The sequence below is a fragment of the Solanum dulcamara genome, chromosome 10 (genome assembly GCF_947179165.1).
Source record: "Solanum dulcamara chromosome 10, daSolDulc1.2, whole genome shotgun sequence".
Classification (NCBI taxonomy): Eukaryota; Viridiplantae; Streptophyta; class Magnoliopsida; order Solanales; family Solanaceae; genus Solanum; species Solanum dulcamara.
The window spans coordinates 3,486,307-3,507,133 of record NC_077246.1 but is presented as its reverse complement, the minus strand read 5'-3'; the positions used below and the strand labels follow the sequence as shown (position 1 = coordinate 3,507,133).

General features: G+C 35.6%; 1 protein-coding gene across 3 annotated transcripts in view; it reads left to right on the top strand.

Annotated features, from left to right (window-relative positions):
- LOC129870822 (beta-amyrin synthase) overlaps window positions 1-20,827 on the top strand; it is a 52,888-nt gene that overhangs the window by 4,215 nt on the left and 27,846 nt on the right. Inside the window, exons 1-18 of one of the 3 annotated variants that reach the window (XM_055945697.1) lie at window positions 109-381; window positions 472-561; window positions 1,451-1,648; window positions 1,918-2,002; window positions 2,123-2,289; window positions 2,468-2,656; window positions 2,754-2,867; window positions 3,062-3,181; window positions 3,255-3,377; window positions 3,490-3,588; window positions 3,806-3,862; window positions 4,012-4,058; window positions 4,155-4,298; window positions 4,376-4,553; window positions 4,637-4,753; window positions 4,840-4,920; window positions 5,345-5,428; window positions 5,816-6,128. The exons of 1 other annotated variant lie outside the window; for it this stretch is intronic. In XM_055945697.1, coding sequence (XP_055801672.1) covers window positions 475-561; window positions 1,451-1,648; window positions 1,918-2,002; window positions 2,123-2,289; window positions 2,468-2,656; window positions 2,754-2,867; window positions 3,062-3,181; window positions 3,255-3,377; window positions 3,490-3,588; window positions 3,806-3,862; window positions 4,012-4,058; window positions 4,155-4,298; window positions 4,376-4,553; window positions 4,637-4,753; window positions 4,840-4,920; window positions 5,345-5,428; window positions 5,816-5,938 — 2,013 coding nt within the window. In that variant the 5' untranslated portion in view covers window positions 109-381; window positions 472-474 and the 3' untranslated portion in view covers window positions 5,939-6,128. Of the gene's footprint in view, window positions 1-108; window positions 562-1,450; window positions 1,649-1,917; window positions 2,003-2,122; window positions 2,290-2,467; window positions 2,657-2,753; window positions 2,868-3,061; window positions 3,182-3,254; window positions 3,378-3,489; window positions 3,589-3,805; window positions 3,863-4,011; window positions 4,059-4,154; window positions 4,299-4,375; window positions 4,554-4,636; window positions 4,754-4,839; window positions 4,921-5,344; window positions 5,429-5,815; window positions 6,129-20,827 lie in introns of those variants that run through there. One more of the 3 variants, XM_055945696.1, reaches the window with a different exon arrangement.

The window sequence follows — 20,827 nt, the reverse complement described above, 5'->3', positions numbered from 1 at the left end:
TGTAGAAGTAATCAAAATAATAATTAAATCATATGATAATCGAAACATTATAAATAACAATGATACAGATAAAATAAAACTACAATAATATAAGTAATAGAAAACATACCATTCTACCATAAAACGCTTCCTCACACTTTGCTATTTAGGGTCAGTGTACTAGTACTTTTTCCTCTCCTCGTGCCCTTTGTGCAGTTTCTCGGAGAGAAAAATTTCAAACAGAGAATTGGAGCAGTAAAAGTAGAAAAAGGAGAAGAAATTAGCCATGAAATTGCCACAATTGCATTGCGCAGATCTGTTCATTTCTTCTCAGCCTTACAGGCTTTTGATGGCCATTGGCCTGCTGAAAATGCTGGCCCTCTCTTCTTTCTTCCACCTCTGGTAATTTAATTCCTTGGAAATTTTTAAAATCCTTTTGACAAATTGGAAAACTTGGATATGATTAAGCTATTTTCCCCATAAAATTTTCAGGTTATGTGTATGTATATCACTGGCCATCTTAACACTGTATTCCCAGCTGAACATCGTAAGGAAATTCTCCGGTATATATACTGTCACCAGGTATATGATGTAATGTCACAATGAATATATTTTTATTCTACCAGAGTTTGTTTTGCACATTCCGAAATTATTTAAGTGTATGTTTAACTTACGTGCTTCAACTTGTGGTACGTACAATTAGACACTTAAATTTGAACACGCGTGTGACATGACAATTTGCGTGATAGGACACTCGAACTGATGTGTATTATGCTAGATAGGACACATATTATAACCTCGTAGGACGCGTGTGTCTCTATTTATTCAACTTTATACAAGGTTAATTGCCTACTCGTGTGTATACCCAAAGTTGGAAGAATAAATACTAGTTAAGGTCAAGTTAAATGATACATTTATGTATTATTCCTTTATTTATATAAAATTTAAAAAATACAAGTCAATAATCTCTAAAGTTCAAATGTCAAATTAAACTATAAACTATCAATCGGGAATCTCACTCACTTTTTTTTTTTAAAAACAAAGTTCCAAATAGATGATTGCAACTAAAAATATGGAATCCCCTTAATTCCTTTTTTGCCAATTTCTTTTTTTTTTTTTGCTTTCCAGAAAATGATACAAATATGTTCATGAAGATAAGAGAAAGAACCACTATGGGAAAATTGAAATTATCAAAGAAATTATTTAATAAATAAGTATATTTTTTACTTTCTTTCTATGAAGATTTTTTGTTGGCTTATTTAAATGGAATAGAAAACCCATTTCTTCAAATGGAAGGTGTAAAACACACCATTTTCCATGTCAACCTGAAGTGTTCTCTTGACACACTTTTGTCAAGTTCAAGTGTCTTAGCTGATTACTGACTAAGTTTGAGCGTCTACTGATTCCTGACTAAGTTTTGAGTGTCTATCTTACAAAACATGTCAAGTATTTTGTATTCTGCATTATTCAGAATGAAGATGGTGGATGGGGTTTGCACATAGAAGGTCACAGTACTATGTTCTGTACATCACTGAGTTACATATGCATGAGGATCCTTGGAGAAGGACCAGATGGCGGTGAAAATAATGCCTGTGCTAGAGCAAGGAAATGGATTCTTGCTCATGGTAGTGTCACTGCAATCCCCTCTTGGGGAAAAACATATCTCTCGGTATGCTTTATTACCTAATGACTTTTTAGAGTATTATCAATTAGGATTTAACTTATATACACTGATCGCGTACAAAGTTTTGCGTCCTATCTGTGTATTCTAACCGGTTATGATATACTGATGTTAGTGATTTTTAACCTTTTGTAATTATCTTTAGACGGCCTGATATTAGTTACACCTAGTAAATTATATCATTCGCTATAGTCATGTAACCTTCTAGTGTCATGTATTTCTTCTTGTGCAAAGAAATCTCCTCTTCTTTGAATCAGATTCTTGGAGTTTTTGAATGGTTAGGAACCAATCCAATGCCACCTGAGTTTTGGATTCTTCCATCTTTTCTTCCCGTGCATCCAGGTTGGTTAGTGTTTTTATACCTCATGCATTTATTAGTACATATCCTGATAGTTTTATTACATGTTATTGTAGATAAAAGTTTTTCAGGATTGTGTAGTTTGACTCATTATTTAACTGCAGCAAAAATGTGGTGTTACAGCCTAATGGTCTACATGCCAATGTCTTATCTCTATGGGAAGAGATTTGTTGGTCCAATCACACCTCTCATTTTACAATTGAGGAAAGAGTTATATAATCAGCCATACAATGAAATTAACTGGAAAAAAGTACGCCATTTATGTGCAAAGGTATGACTACTAAGGGTCATTTGATTACTGAGATTAGTAAAATAACCTCGACATAATATTCGATTATCATTTATCCCTCTAAAACTTTGTCTACTGACCAAATGAGTCCTCAGTGTTGAAGTTAGTGTAGATATCATACTATTTTCTACAATGCTCAAACACAAACTTCTTGCTGCAGGAGGATCTCTATTACCCTCATCCATGGGTTCATGATTTGATGTGGGACAGCCTCTACACATGTACCGAGCCTCTATTGACTCATTGGCCTTTTAACAAGCTAAGAAATAAAGCTCTTGAAGTTACCATGAAGCATATACATTATGAAGACGAGAATAGCCGATACATCACCATTGGCTGTGTTAATAAAGTACGGCAACTTATTCATTTTGGACAGATTACAAAATACCTACATTTTCTTAACGACTTCAATCCTTTGACACTTATGTAACACATGGATTGTGTAGGTACTGTGTATGCTTTCTTGTTGGGTTGAGGATCCAAATGGCAGTTATTTCAAAAAACATCTTGCTCGGATTCCAGATTATTTATGGGTAGCTGAAGATGGAATGAAAATGCAGGTTGGTGTATATGAATTATTTTTTGTAAGCAAGGAAATCATACTATTTCCCAAACCACAATGAGTTTGGAAATAGGATCTCTTTTACACTTAACGCGCGTTTGTAAAATAAAAGAAAACTAGCCCCATTTCATATTCTGAAATGATGCAAGCAATTGTTTCTGAAACAGGCGAGTATTTGTCGTTGAATTGCAGAGTTTCGGTAGTCAAGCATGGGATACTAGTTTTGCTATTCAAGCACTGTTGGCCAGTGAGATGAACGATGAGATATCAGATACTCTTAGAAAAGGACATGACTTCATAAAAAAATCTCAGGTTGGATGTCCAATTATGAGCATAACAGCTCTTTCAAAATATGGACCTTATTAATGTAATGACTTCTTGCTAGGTGAAGAACAATCCTTCTGGTGATTTTATAGGGATGTATCGGCATATCTCAAAAGGATCGTGGACTTTTTCAGATCAAGATCATGGATGGCAAGCATCTGATACCACTGCCGAAGCATTAAGGGTATCTAACTATTCAATGAAATTAAGATTCCAACTTCTTGAAATTACTGAAAAGTAGTAAGATGACAATGCTAGTAGATTTTCCTGATAACTTCTTAATTTTGTTTCTCTAGTGCTGCCTTCTCTTCTCTACAATGCCTTCTGAATTAGTCGGTGAGGCAATGGAACCTGCACGACTGTATGACTCGGTGAACGTTATTCTTTCGTTACAGGTAAAAAAAAAAGAGAAATGTGTCTTAAAATCATTAGTCATTGAATCTGAAGTTGTCTGCTGCTTGTACACAATTTCCAAGATAAACATATATCTTACACTGAATAGAGAATCCAATACATGGCTACCTGTGTTATAAAGTCATCTTTCTGAATTTAGGCACTCGTCATTTGGCTCAGTTCTAGTTATATTGAGATCCATTTTAAATAAAATTTCAGAGCAAAAATGGGGGTTTGACAGCATGGGAGCCTGCAAGGGCCTCAGAGTATTTGGAGGATAGTAAATTAATTATTTTAGTTTGAGATTCACAATAGGAATTTTATCTATCTGCTTCATTTCATGGTTGTTAACAACATTCAACTTCTTCTGTAGTCATCCAGAACCTGAATATTTAACTTTCTTGTTCTGTTTTATTCACTGACAGTTGCTCAATCCTACTGAATTTCTTGAGGACGTTGTCATTGAGCATGAGTAAGATTTTGTCTCTTGTTTTTCTCTTTCGCTTTAGCTTTTTCCCCATTGTTAGTCTCCATTTTACAGCTTCACATTGATTACATGTCAATCCAGATATGTTGAGTGCACTGGTTCGTCAATACAAGCACTTGTTCGTTTTAAGAAGCTATACCCTGGACACCGAACCACGGAGGTTGACAATTTCATTGATAATGCTGTTAAATATGTTGAAGATGTACAGAAGCCTGATGGTTCATGGTATATGATATTTCTCTTGTGAGTCCTTGAACTTTCTGCTCTATCGATACATATGACATGATTAATCATGTCAACAGGTATGGTTGCTGGGGTGTGTGCTTCACATATGCTTCCTGGTTTGCTCTTGGAGGGCTTGCTGCAGTAGGCAAGAGTTACAGCAACTCTGTAGCTGTTCGTAAAGGCGTTGAATTTCTGTTACGAACACAAAGGTCTGATGGTGGTTGGGGAGAAAGCTACCATTCTTGTCCTGACAAGGTAATGTAAAAGCAAAAAAGCTACGAAAAACAAAAATAACAACACCTACATCTCAATTTGTGCATCGTTAAGGTTGGTTATAGGCTATGCTGCTCAGAATGTCACTTGGTGCGTGTTGGATCCTTCAACAGTTGTGCATTTTGGACCATCCGACATGGTGCAGCAACCATTTTGGAGAGTCCGACCAACATTGGTTATATGTACTCTGGACATGCATCCTACTCCATTTGGAACCACTTTATTCCAATACTGAATAATTAAAGTCAAGTTGTATTTGATCAAACAGGTATATAGAGAGCTTGAAACAGAACACTCAAATCTTGTACAAACTTCATGGGCATTGATGGGGTTGATTCACTCTGGCCAGGTTAGTTCCTTGTTACTATTAGTAAAGGCATAATACATAAACAGACACTCAAACTTGGTCTCAGCTGATAAGTAAGCACTACAATTTTGAGAGTGCACATTTAGTCACTTCAACTCATCTCGACTGTGTCAGTTGAACACTTCAACTTACAAATGATCATCTAGACACCTCCAAAATTTATGTTACACGTCAGCAACGGGTGTCCACGCGATACAATGGAGACGAGTTGGAGTGTTTAGTTTCTAGTTGAGACCAAGTTGAGTTATCTAGATGTGCACTCTCAAAGTTGGAGTGCTTACTTGCCAGCTGAAGCCAACAGTGAATGTCTGTTTGTGTATTATGCCATTAGTACATGCTGTAATTTATTCCACAGAGTAAAACCTTTCTTTAAAAGAGTTCTTTACCAACTTTCCTAATTGCATAGGTTGATAGAGATCCAAGGCCCCTCCACCATGCGGCAAGGCTTTTGATTAATTCTCAGATGGAAGATGGTGACTTCCCACAACAGGTAAATACTCTGTAAATTACAAGCTAAACAAAGGAGAAGATATTTCGACCGTTAGAAGAACAAGCTGTTAAGTAGTGGAACGAAATAGACTGGAGTTAAATGAAGCGAACATAGATGATTCATATAGTCAACTCAAACAAGCTGGTCATATTTGATTGATATTGTTCAATGGAAATAAACTCAAACTAGTAATGGATGACATGACTGAGCCAGTTCTAAAAGTTCGATGACATGTTTGAGCTTTTTCCCTGGATTAATTAAATATAAAGGAGCAATCTCTTTCAAACTGGCAAAACAATTTCTAAAAGAACATAGATTTGCTAAAACCAAGTTTTATCAAAATATTGCTTTTGTCTGACTTGTGTTTCACTTCATAAATATGTGCAGGAAATAACTGGAGTTTTCAATAAGAATTGCATGTTGCACTATGCCACATATAGAAATATATTTCCATTGTGGGGTTTGGCAGAATACCGCAAAAATGTTCTATTACCATTAAAACACAACTAAATATATAGAATGCAATTTGGTCCTTAAGAAAATAAATAATGTAACTTATTGTTTGTTGTGTTAATGTAAGTGATGTACCAATGTCTAAAATCATAGCCTAAGCTGTTGTTAAATATTTGGTATATGTGCATAATTTGTGAATAATGAAAATTACAAAAAGAAAAATAATAATTATAATTCTCTTCAGCAAGTGATTTGTTCTTCTATTATTCATATTGGGCTGATTTAAGCCCAATTCATAATAGGGACAATTTCAAATATATAAATAAACTAATTAGTTTACAACAAATATAACTTGTTTTATTTACATAAAAAATAGCCAAAATCATAAAAAATATACATTGATTATACAATATGGATTACTTATACATGAGCTATACACTGAATATACATTATGATACATTCAAAAACTAAATATTAGCTTGATTATGCATGAAATATACACTGACTATACATGCTTATACAACGAATGATCATTTTTTTGATAATTACTTTGGTCGAATGGCCATTGGGTGTAATTTGCCCTTCATAGTAATCCATTTAGAAAGTGATCTTCAATTCAACCCAATTTTTAGTTATTTTTAAGATTTACTTTTATTTGAATTTACTGGTTGAGATTTAGAGCCCGTTTGGATTGGCTTAAAAAAAGTAACTTTTATGTATGAAGTGCTTTTAGAACTTTAAAGTGTTGAAAGTTATTTTTATAAATAAGCAGTTGAGTGTTTGGATAAAAGTGCTTAAATGAAGAAAATTATGTGAATTTTAGGGTTAAAAGAATAAAAAGGGTAGTTTGGGAATTTAGTTAAAATATAAGGGATATAAAAGTAATTTCCATGGTCAAAGAAAATGACTTTAAGCACTTAGAAAAAAAAAGTTAGGAATCCTAACTTTTCATTTTTGACTGACTTTAAGAACTTTCTAGCTTAAAGTTAGCATTAGGCAAACACGTTCAAAAGCTGAAAAGGGACTTTAAGTTGGTTTTGACCAACTTAAAGCCAATCCAAACGGGCTCTTACTTGATGTTTTCTATGGGTCAAGTTAGGGTCTAATCCCCAGTAGAGGTCGAGTCCTGGATTTGGGTCAAGACTCGGGTTCTTGGTCCGATCCCCAGTAGAGGTCGAGTCCTGGATTTGGGTTGAGACTCGGTTCTTGGTCAAAGTCAGGATCATGTTGCAAGTTCTGGGTCAATGTCGGGTATCGGGTTTCGGGTCCTAAGTTGTGGTTGAGGTGTCGAGTCAGGGTCGAATCTCTGATTTCAGGATGTGGCGAGATATGAATGTGATCATCGAGGGATGTGGTGAGATGTGAATGTGATTATCTCTTAATCAAATATTTTTCGTGTTCGAGCTGTGAAAATATTGAGTAGAATAATTCTTTCTAATACATATGTACAAATTCTGTTTAAGGCAGCAAGTTGCTACTTCCGGTCCATATTAAATTTTGGTTACAAATTAGTGTATGCGATCCCAGAAGGCATTAATTTTAGGTCTCCCAAATCTACATATATCCTAAATTCCTAATAAATGATTTAGCACCAGTTTAGCCATGGGAATTATTATTTTTTCCCCTCTTTTTTTGCTTTTATAAAAAAATAGCTTTTGATCTAAAATTCTGTTTTCACTTTTACTATATTATCAAATTTTGCCGTAAATTTTTATTTTTATAAAAATGACCTCATTTAAATCACGTTTCATGTTTTTTTTTTATTTTATAAAAAAGTACATTAAACAACCAAATATTACTTTTGCAAAAACTATAACCAAATATAACTTTATTTTCAACTCCAGTTTTAACAATTTCAAATAAAGTGAAAAAATATTTGTAATCGTATGTAGTATGAGATCTAACCTATAAATGTGACTATCTATATTGAAACAATATTCTTTTAGAGTAGATTTGATTTATTAGTCAAATTGGGTAATTTTACCAGCTTTTAGAAATTGGGAGTATAAATCATATCTAGAAAAAGTACATTCAATTTTAAATTATTATTTTTTTGTAAAAAATTGGACCAAACATAATTCCAACTCTAATTTAAACTTTTAAAAATCCCAAATAAAATAAATAATATTTGATATTCATGGCCGAACCTCACTTATACAATTTCTTAAACAGTTTGTCAGCGTTTTTGTGTCTCATTTTGAAGAGGGACGAAAGGCAATTTAATCAAACAAATTAAATTTAACGTATGATATATAATAATGTACGTTAATAAATACTCCTTGTGGTCCATTTAGTGTCCTTTAAGGTTATTTAACTAGATTACCCTTTAAGTTACCATATATGCATTATTTTGTGATTTACACTTTATTTATTGTTCTTATTGATTCACGATTTCACGTCCTAATCTCCTTAGTTTCTTGTAAAATCATAAAAAAATATTTTTTTCACTTTATTTTTAAGGGTAAAATAGGAAATCAAAATTAATATTTTCCTAAGTAATTTTTTTATCCACAAGAAAGTTGGGGGATATTCTTCCCGTCTTTTTTCCATAGGTCTGCATTATTTAGGTTATAGTGATACAACTTAAATAGTAATCAATAAATTGATTAATGATAGTTTGAGTTCGAAATAATCAGGGCGTCAATGTTGGTGATAAATTGGATGATAAAAACTTATACTAAAAGCATAATATTATTATATGATTTAGTCAAATGGCCTATATATAAAAAACTAATATAAAAGAAAATATTAAAATTGTTGAGAGAAAATCTCCTCCTAAACAAAACTCTTTAACGACTACATTGTGGATGCTGTTCTATCCTATTCAAAATCGTCACAAATAACGAAGTCTAAGATATGGGTAGTAAAAAAGGGAGCAAATGTTTGCTTTTCATTTTCTTGTTTTATTTTTTAGTTTAAATAACTTTCTTTTTTACTTTCTACTGCTGGTTTCCTATTTTACCCTAAAATAAATTGAAAAAATTATTTTTTAAAATAATTTTACAGGAAACTAAAAAGATTAGGATGCAAATCCTAAAAAAACAATTAATAAGATAGGACATAAATCACAAAACAATACATACGTTAGGAACGAAAATTGCAAGTTACTCATGATTGAATTTTCTCTTTGCCTTTTCGAAGAATCAATTATAGGTGTGATTTAAAAGTCAAATATTTAAGTTAATCCTAACTAGGATAATATGGCCTAGCCCTAATTTATTTTGATGTTAATGACTTGTAACTAATTTCTGTAAAAAGGACATAATATACTATGTACGAGTTAGGTGCACGCCATAAAATTCTAACCCTACAACTTAATTTATTTTGAGGTTAATGACTTGTAACTAATTTCTGTAAAAAGGACACAATATACTATGTACGAGTTAGGTGCACGCCATAAAATTCTAACCCTACCATCTATCGTGAACAAAATTGTGTATTAATTTATGTTGGGAGTTAGTTAAAAATAGAGTCCATATTTGAGAGAGTTTCAAACTTATGCGCCAATAAAAAGTTAAGACATACAACAACATATCAGTATGGTTTCATAAATAGGATTTAGGAAGGGTGAATATACACATACCTTCTCTTTATATATTTTATGGGGATAGAGGTGTTTTCAATAGACTCTCGACTCAAGTTAATACATATATGTCTACAATAATAACATGCTAAAATCTAGATGAGCACCAATGAAATGAACCATTTAGAGATAAATGCACCATTTAGCTAGAGTCTAATATAACATACCTAGTGAAATTTCATAGGTAGAATCTGGAGAAGGTAGAATGTACATAGATTTTGCCGCTGCCTTGTAGAGACAGAGAGGTTGTTTTCGAAAAACTCTTGCCTCAAGTAACACATTTCAAAGTACATTTTAAAGGTGAAAATAAAATCACAAATAATAAGAGAAAATTCAAAAGCATACATTGAAAGGAATAGTAACCACAATAAAATGAAACGATAGCCGAAGCATAATGAACAACATGTAGTAGTATAAATCGAGGGACCAGAAACTAAAAAAACGGTGATAATATTACTGATATATAAGGGGAAACCTATCTAGCTAGACAATGAGGCTATCTACTGATATACCACGCTAATTCCGCAACCAAAATGTAGATGCCACACAAATATCTCCCCAATACATATATATGTTCGAAAATTTTAATACTGAGCTTGCTTAAGAGAGTAAAAAATCATTGCTTATCCTCACAGTATTTTCCTCAAATCTCCACTAAAACTCGAGCAATTTTAGATTAATTAGTCTCTATAACCAAAGAGATTAACTATAGTACCTTTCACTCTTACCATCAAATCAATTGTAACAACCCCTTTCAAGACTATCACAACACTCCTACTCTAGATAGTAGAAAGCAAAACTTCAACACTCAAACACCCTTTACAATATTTCTATGAAAGTAAATAGGTTACGGGCACAAACAAAAATCTCAAACCTAATCAAATTAAGAACTAAAGCAGGAGCTTCCTTTGGAATATGCTCTTTAGTTGATCAATAGAATCTCATAATATATAATGTGTGTGTGAGTGTGCCTGCATGATACACGATCTAACGTATAATAAAATATACAATATATATATATATCGCCGTGGTACCCAATCTAATGTGAAATAATATACATAATGCATATATGCTGACATGGTACCCGATCCACTCATGCATCTCAAGCATCCAAATTCACATCATCAAGTCAAATATGTCCGAAGACCAATCAAAAAGAATTTAACTCAAGAATATACATGAATCTAAGTCAAGTCTAACTCCAATTAATCAACTACGAACCTCCTCCCCTTTATCGTGATCACCGGCCTAACCATAAATAAAGCAATACTACTATACCCCTCAAAAATGCTGTGATAAGATCACCCTTGTTAATGGTAATTAATTCTATTTTTAGGCTACTAGCTCATGAAATTCCTCTATCGTTCCTCACGTTCACATATTCATCTTATAATTTATCAATTAAGTCATATCTACACAGAATACCCGTCAAAGGATTCATACAATAACATATCAACATACAAATTGCATCTCTTTTATTTATATTACTCGTTTTATCCATCCAAACACTATGCCTGCAGACTTAATCATAAATCTCCCATCAAATCTATATTATGTACACATTCTCTAACCACATTCTACTACTCATAAATCATAGCCTATCTGGACGCCAAGTTAATGCTACAGAGCGCATGGATCTTTGTCCCTTGATTTCGTTCTAGAGAGATTGAAGAAGAATTTGCCAAGACAGGGTTTGGAGACGCGTTTCTTGCGAGCCTTTCCTCTCTGTTACCCAAAATTTTCTATTAAATAACCCTATGATGTTTTTAGGATTGACACTGCATGGGCATTGATGGGATTGATTCACACTGGCCAGGTTAATTCCTTGTTACTAGTAAAGGCTGTAATTTATTCTAGTCACAGTAGTAAAACTTTTCTTTAAAAAGATTTCTTTACCAACTTTCCTATTTGGACAGGTTGATACAGATCCAAGGCCACTCCACCGTGCGGCAAGGCTTTTGATTAATTCTCAAATTGAAGACGGTGACTTCCCACAACAGGTAATTACTCCTGTAAATTACAAGCTAAACATATATGATTCATATAGTCAACTCAAACAATCTGGTCATGTTTAATTAATAGAAAAAAAACTCAAATATACTATAGAACTTTCAGTGAAGAGTGATACCAATATGGACTTTTGGTCACAGTGACGACATTAATAAGTCCAAATATTAATGGACGGCATGGCTGATCCATTTCTGAAAGTTCATGATATGTTTGAGCTTTTTCCCTTGTCTAAAAGAACAGAGAGTTTTATCAAAATATTACTTTTATCTGACTTGTGTTTTACTTCATAAATATGTGCAGGAAATAACTGGAGTTTTCAGTAAGAATTGCATGTTGCATTATGCCACATACAGAAATATATTTCCATTGTGGGGTTTGGCAGAATACCGCAAAAATGTCCTATTACCATTAAAACACAACTAAATATATAGAATGCAATTAGGTCCTTTCACGGATACCACCCATAGCGGCAGGTTAGTGCACGAGGCTAGTTTTTTTTTTGTTTGTTTTGTTTTTGTTTATGGAAGTTATGTAACAATGTTTAAAATCATTATAATTCTCTGCATAAAATTCAATAATAAATTTTATAATATAAATATAAAATTTAATCTAAAATTACTAAGTTTTCATAATTTCCTTTTTTTCCTCATAAATAATCGCTAACAAGAATTTGATTTTTTTTACAAACTTGATATCAATAAATGTGCGATCTTATCCTCCCGTCCTTGTCATTGTGACAACTACATGCTATTCAAATTGCAACTTATAACCTTTAGTCAATGCATATCAAGAAAATATATTTGCGGTTTCAAACAATGGACATATGGAGGAAGCATCTCAAAATATGGGGCAAATGATTAAACACTGACTTTGTTTCTCGAAATCTATTACATGTTGAATTTGAGAGTCGTGTGGGGGCTTTTGATCAAATCAAACTTTTAATTCATTTTTAGTTTATGATTGTGTTTGGCAAATTTAAAAATGATTTAAAATAAGTTAAAAAATTAAAAGTAGAACTCTCTCTACTTTTTATTTTTTAACTTATAAGTCATTTAAGTTTGATTTTTTATTTTTTGACTTAAAAACTATTTTTTTCAGTCAATCCAAACGGATTCCAAATGTTCACGCAAGTTACTACTATTAGTCCATTTCAAATTTCGTTTTAACTAAACAAAAATGGTTAAAAAGAAGTATCGCTTTTAAGATTCCCAAAAGATATTAGTAGTTTTTCCAAATCTATAATTGCTCCAATAAATAATTTATACAAATTTTTGAAAAAATTCTAAATAGTTATCTTGAGGATACATGCATGACAAAACCAGTTAATATTAATTATAAAGGTTACTTGGCTAGATTACCCATTAATTAATGTTTTTTCATATTTTTGACACCTTTATATATATTACCTAATTACATTCCTTTATTTACCATATTTCCATTACTCCCATCCATTTCAAAAAAATTTCAAAAATCCCTTTTTTCCATCCGGATACATTAATTCAATAATCCGGATACATTAATTCAAAAATCCGGATACATTAATTCTGGTTCATAAATTATCTCTATGTTCAATGTATCATGCTTTAAATATTATCTGGCGATACATAAAACACCGATTAATGTATCCAAATTACTGAATTAGTGTATCCAAATTATTGAATTAATGTATCCAGATTATCATGTTTTTAAGAAATTTCTGTAAATTGAAAAATGGCAGGGAAAAAGAACTAATACAAGTTCCTCAAGTTACAATTAAAATTTGTAGCATTTCTACTAACTAATTAAGTCCTTATTTGATTGAATATTCTCTTCATCCTTTTTAATAGAAATCAATTATGTGAATTACATTTAAAGTGAAATATTATTTAAGTTTAACCTAGCTATGATTATTTGGGCCTAATTTATTTTTAGGTTAATGACTTGTAACTAGTTTCTCTAAGAAATTGCACTAATTAAAGTTGGGTATAGCTCCTCACTTGTAATTGTCAAATTTAATGGGAGATATTAATTAATAATAAGGTACAATTCCTCAATCCTTTGCTTTTTCTTACTAATATCCAAAGTAGAAATTAAAAAATCCTTTGCTTTTTCTTACTAATATCCGAAGTAGAAATTAAAATTCTATTCAATATATCGGTTTTTAAGTCAATATATCGATTTTAAGTATTTTAATGATAAGGATACAACATACGATGTATGAATTAGGTATACATCATAAAAATCAAATCGTATTGTTTATCGTGAACAAAGCTTAGACTATTATTTAAGTTAAACAAAAGCTCTAGCTTTGCTTGTGTTCAATTCTCGAGTTTCAATTCTTGCTTGTGATCTTCATCGACGTTTGTCAGACGTATCACTCACCATGCTCTAGAAACAGAGTATCCTTGTGTATTTATTATCTTTATAAGAATTATATATTAATCACATATGTTGATTGAGAATTGCTCGGAAGTTCATTGATAATGACTTTCTCATATTCAATTAGAAAGCTTAATCTTTCATCACATATATAATGTAATATATTTTTAAATATTGTTTTTTTACAGCAATATGCATGAATTTGTAAATATCCTAAAAAATTGGATTGTACTAAACCTAGGATCATATGACCTAATTAATTTGGTGGTTATTGACTTATAACCAATTTGTATCAAAATTGCACTTTGGTAAAGTTAGGTAGCTCCTCACTTGTAAATTGTGTTCAATATATTGACTTTCAAAGTCTCATAATATCAATGATAAAAGGACTAATGCCAGTAAAATGAATTTATATTTAGTCAACTCGTTCATATTTTAATGGGTTAAATGGTTAAAGTATGAACTACAACCCATATTCAACTCGCAGTAATATGGATATTCATAGATAAAATAAGGGTTAGCCTAAATTACTCTCTCTCAGTTGGATGCTTGGTAGAGGGTTGAAGCAGTGACCAAGTCTGAATTTTCACTAAAGAATGTCAAAATATAAAGAAATAAATTTACAAAGTGCCAATATGTAATGACCTTGAGGGTGATTTTCGTAAATTTGTACAAAACACGCGTGAACAGTAACACGCGTGAACAGTAACACGCGTGAACAGTAACTTTTTGGGCAGAAAATGCCCCTTTCTTCTCATTTCAATATTTTTCAACATTTGTTTGAGTTCTTGAACTCCTTGAGGTGATTTGAGAAGAGATTTTCGAGGCAAAGTATTGGGTAAGTGATTTTTGACCTAAAACCTTCCTTTTTCATTAAGTTTTTGACGATTTTAACTCTTAAATTTTAGTTTCAAACCCCAAAAATCCTTGTTTCTTCCCTAATCCGAATTTAAGGAAAATTGTGATTTCCAACTCGTTTTGAGCTCTATTTTTTTGGGTTTTTCAACCATGAGTTCCTTATTACCAATAGAATGGGATTGTTCAATAAATTTACAGATTTGACCCTTTTCGAAAATAGTTAATTTTTGGACTATTTTACCCCCGATTCCGAAACCTATCAATATGGGTGTCATTGGACTCCTTGTGACGTGTATGTTTCATTGTTGATAGTGGGTTGTCATTCCGAGCGCTGAATTCGAGAGTTACTTGTCCGGTGGAGGTATTCGAGTGCGGTTTCGGCAATTGAGGTAGGTTTGGCTATCTTTCTTTGAGATTGAGATGGGGTAATTAATCATTCATATGTTATAGACTTTGGGATGGGGTTGTAGTATGAGTTGAGAATGTTATATATATTGTGATATCCGTGTGGAGGCTTATTTATTAATGTGTTGCCGTGACGGGGTTTATTTGTATTACATAGCCCGTGTGGGGGCCTTATTTGTTATCTTATTTGCTTTGAGAGCATGTGAATTATGATTTGCCTAAGAGAGAGGCTTGAGTATATTATTTGACTTGTGATGCCGCCTGAGAGATTGAGTTGGGGGTTTTGAGCATACTTGAGTATTGAAATATTGTTGAGAAAGGGGTGAATATTTAAATGAAAGTGTGTTCTTCCCATTACTATTTATTGAGGGTGAATATCATGTGTAGGTTAAGTTTTGAGAACTTTGAACCTTATACCACATGTGAGTTGATTATTACTTCCATGCATATGTGTTTTGATGCATTCATCCTCATTCATCATATCATGAAACCTGGGAAGTTGAGAAATATGGAAATTCTTTTTGAGAAAGAAAATGAAACACCTTTAAACCTTTGTATCTTGAGTCCCTGACCGAGGCAGTTTTCCGGCAGGGTAGTGGATGCATTGTGATCCCAACCTTTGTATCTTGAGTCCCTGACCGAGGCAGTTTTCTGGCAGGGTAGTGGATGCATTGTGATCCTAACCTTTGTATCTTGAGTCCCTGACCGAGGCAGTTTTCCGGCAGGGTAGTGGATGCATTGTGATCCCTTGACCACGAGGAGGTGGCAAGGATAATGAGATATTGTGATTGAGGTATATGGTCTGTGAGACCCCCATGGGTCCTGCTTGGTAGCACAGCTCAGCAGGTGTATACGACAGGCTGTGCGACAGTCTTGATTCCACCGTACCACCACATCATTGCATCATTATATTGCATTGCATTGCATTGACATTTGTGCTGCTTGAATTATTTGATTAATTGTGATTATGAGTTGTTATTATACTTTATTCGTGCCACTATATATATAAACTGGCGGCACCGATGCCGAAGTGGGACTTTTCTATATGCAGGTGGAAGCGTTCCTTAGTTTATTTCATAGGTTTGATTAATTCCTTATACTCAGTCAGCTAAAACCTACTGAGTACATGTGAATTGTACTCACCCCTACTTCTGTGTCCCTTTTTGATGCAGATACTAGTCGGGGTACCCCACGTGGCAGTTAATATTCTAGCGGATTGTGTAATTCTCAGATTAGTGGTGAGGTCCCAGAATTCGGATCGTCACTAGTCTATCTTTATTTTTCAGTCTTTTGTATCATTCAGAGACTTATGTTGTATCTTCAGATTCGAACCTTGTATTAGATGCTCTTTATACTTATGACACCAGGTTTTGGGATAATTTCTTCATTGTTTTTTTTTCTTTTTATTTAAATCGTGGAATCACTTTCCCCTTTGGGAGTCTTGTATGAATTTTATTTTTAGGGTTACACATCAGATTGGGTTTTGAGATGTGTGCCATCATGACCTCAGTTTTTGGGTCGTGACAATTGGTATCAGAGCCCTAGGTTCACCGGTCTCATAAGTTAAAGAGCAGGGTGTCTAGTAGAGTCTTGCGGATCGGTACGTAGACGTCCGTACTTATCTTCGAGAGGCTACAAGATACTTAATAGGAAAATCTCTTTCTTTTTACTCCCTTCGTGCGATTTATTCATATCAAGTGTTGTATACCTCTGATCTATTCCTTCTGCGCAGATGGTGAGGACTAGAGCCACAATTACTGAGGGTGAGGATGCACCTGCTGCTCGAGCCCCAGTACGCGGGCGAGGTAGAGAACGTGGTGGAGTCAGAGGCCGGGCAAGGGGAGCGGCACCTGCTCGTGGACGAGCTAGAGAGCTATCACCTGAGCCCATGTATGAGCATGAGGATGACTTAGAGCAGAAGACTGAGGAGGAGAGGCCATCCCAGCCTCCTGTGGTTCCCGATAGTACTCCGATGCTTCAGGAGCTATTGGTTCGATTATTGGCTAGACTGGATGGTGCTCCTACCTCTGGTATTATTTCAGGTACTATAGGTTCTCCTATCACAGTTGGTGCTACACCGCCAGTTCAGGGGCCTAGTGTAGGATTTCAGACTCCTGGTTCATCTTCAATGCCTTCTATTGCACCTCCGAGATTTGCAGCTCCGCCAGTTTCTGCTAATGCTGCCATGTCGGTAGCTGAGCAGAAGAGTTTCGAAAGGTTCGTTCGATTGGCACCTCCAAGGTTTGATGGTAAAGCCAGAGAAAAAGCCTATGACTTTTTGACTGAGTGTCAAGATAGGTTGTTCAACCTAGGCATTTTAGAGGCACATGGAGTTGCTTACACTTCATATCAATTTGCGGGAGTGGCCAAAGAATGGTGGAGGTCAGTTCTGGCTCGTAGACCTATTGGTTCTCCTATGATGAGTTGGGAACAGTTTACTGAGGTGTTCCTTGAGAGATTTGTGCCTTATAGCCTTCGTGATCAGCGTAGGGATGAGTTTGACAGACTGGAGCAGGGCTCCCTATCTGTATCTGAGTACGAGACTCGCTTCCATGAGTTATCTCGTTATGCTATGTCGAGTATTCCCACCGAGTTCGAGCGGATTCGCAAACTAGTGAAGGGATTCGCCGGTTATCTCCAGGAGGCTACAGCCTCTCTTGTACTGTCTGGGGGTACGTTTCAGAGTATTATTGATCATGCCAGGATGATAGAGAGTATCCGACGTGCTAGACAGGGCGGGGTCAAGAGGTTCCGTCGGCAGGGTCAGTTCAGCAATCATTCCTCCCAGGGTAGAGAATATTCGGGTTCAGGAACCCATGGTTATCAGGGCAGACCAGTCCAGACAGCTATTCAGGGTTCTTCGAGCTCCGGAGGTCGTTTTAACACTTCTAGTTATTCCCCACGGAGTTCAGGTCCTCGAGGTTGTTATGTGTGTGATGAGTTTGGGCATAAGGCCCAAGATTGCCCCAAACGTGCTCCTTCTAATGGACGGCCTGGGGCACCAGTTGTTCATTCTATAGATGCTCCAACTATTCGAGGTTCTTCGCAGAATACTAGAGGTGGCACCCATGGTGCTAGGGGTAGAGTACGAGGTGGTGCTCGTGGTGGTTCGCAGGCTAAGGGTGACCGTCAGTTATGCTATGCTATACCGGGTAGATATGAGGCAGAAGCCTCTGATGCAGTTATTACAGGTATTGTTCCAGTTTGCCATCGTTCTGCTTCAGTATTATTTGACCCAGGGTCTACCTATTCTTATGTGTCGACTTATTTTGATGTGGGTATTGATTATGTGAGTGAGTCCCTTATTGTGCCTATTACTATTTCTACCCCAATAGGTGAATCTTTAGTAGTGGATCGGGTATACAAGGGATGTTTGGTGATATTTTCGGGTAAAGAGACCCGTGCAGACTTGATTTTATTAGACATGCTTGATTTTGATGTGATACTGGGTATGGACTGGTTATCTCCTTATCATGCTATATTAGATTGTTATGCAAAGACCGTGACCTTAGCTTATTCCGGTTTACCTAGCTTAGTATGGAAGGGTAATCCGAGTTCGTATCCTAAGGGGGTGATATCTTATATTCGTGCTCGTCGCTTGATGGATAAGGGTTGTTTATCTTATTTGGCTCATGTACGTGATCTCACCACGGAGTCATCTCATATAGAGACTACGAGGGTGGTGAGAGAGTTTATGGATGTATTTCCTACAGACTTGCCGGGAGTTCCTCCTGACCGTGATATCGATTTTGTGATTGATTTGGAGCATGACACTAAACCCATCTCTATTTCTCCTTATCGAATGGCTCCGGCAGAATTGAAAGAGTTGAAAGAACAATTGGAAGATTTATTGAAGAAAGGGTTTATTAGACCTAGTGTATCACCGTGGGGTGCACCGGTTTTATTTGTGAAGAAGAAAGATGGTACTACGAGGATGTGTATTGACTATCGACAGTTGAACAAAGTCACTATCAAGAACAAGTATCCTCTCCCTCGCATTGATGATTTATTTGACCAGCTTCAAGGTGCATCGGTGTTCTCAAAGATTGATTTGAGGTCGGGTTACCATCAGTTGAGAGTTCGGGAATCTGATATCCCAAAGACTGCATTCAGGACTCGTTATGGGCATTATGAGTTTGTGGTTATGTCCTTCGGGTTGACTAATGCCCCGGCTGCTTTTATGGAGTTGATGAACCGGGTATTTCGACCTTATTTGGACTCGTTTGTGATTGTGTTTATTGATGACATCTTGGTTTATTCCAAGAATGAGGCGGATCATGTTAGGCACCTGAGGAAAGTCCTTCAGAGATTGAGAGAGGAGAAGTTGTATGCAAAATTCTCCAAATGTGAGTTTTGGCTTGAGTCCGTGACATTCTTGGGTCATATAGTGACCAAGGATGGTATTATGGTTGATCCAGCCAAAGTTGCAGCGGTTCGTGATTGGGTTAGGCCTACTTCGGTTACCGAGATTCGGAGTTTTATTGGGTTGGCAGGCTACTATCGTCGGTTTGTTCAAGGATTCTCTTCTATTGCAGCCCCATTGACTAGGCTAACTCAAAAGACCGTGGCATTTCAGTGGACTGATGAGAGTGAGGCGAGCTTTCAAAAGCTCAAGGAATTATTGACTTCAGCACCTATTCTAGCCTTACCCGATGAGGGCGTGGCATTTATTGTGTTTTGTGATGCTTCGGGAGTCGGCTTGGGTGGTGTATTGATGCAAAAAGGTAGAGTTATAGCTTATGCTTCTCGACAGTTGAAGGTACATGAGAAGAACTATCCTACCCACGACTTAGAGTTAGCAGCAGTGGTGTTTGTTCTGAAGTTGTGGAGGCATTATCTCTATGGAGTGCATTGCGAGGTCTATACTGACCACCGTAGCCTTAAGTATATCTTTTCTCAGCCGAATCTGAACATGCGGCAGCGTAGGTGGTTAGAGTTATTGAAAGACTATGACATTACCATACTTTATCATCCGGGCAAAGCTAATGTGGTAGCGGATGCCCTGAGTCGCAAAGCATCTAGCATGGGTAGTTTGGCCTTTCTTAAGGCTGTGGAGAGGCCTTTGGCGTTGGAGGTTCAGTCATTGGCTAGACAGTTGGTCCGACTGGATATTTCTACACATCATGGTATTTTGGCATTTGTGGAGGCTAGGTCTACTTTGATGGACCAGATTCGTACACACCAGTTTGAAGATGAAAAGTTGAGGGCCATTCGAGACAAAGTGTTGAGTGGTGAAGCAAAATCAGCCTCTCTTGATCAGGAAGGAGTTTTGAGGATTAATGGTCGCATTTGTGTGCCCAAGGTTAGTGAATGGGTACGTATGATATTAGAGGAGGCTCATTGTTCCAAGTATTCGATTCACCCGGGAGTGGCAAAGATGTTTCATGACTTGAAACAACATTATTGGTGGTGTGGCATGAAGAGAGACATTATTGATTTTGTGGCTAAGTGTCTAAATTGCCAACAAGTGAAGTATGAGCATCAGAAACCGGGTGGTCCTATGCAAAGGATGCCCATTCCTGAGTGGAAATGGGAGCGTATCACTATGGACTTCGTGTCTGGATTACCCATGGCATTGGGTAAGTATGACTCTGTCTGGGTGATTGTGGATCGATTGACCAAATCAGCCCATTTCCTTCCGGTGAAGACTAGCTACAATGCGGATCAGTTAGCTAGGATCTATCTTCGTGAGATTGTTAGGCTGCATGGGGTGCCTATCTCTATTGTATCAG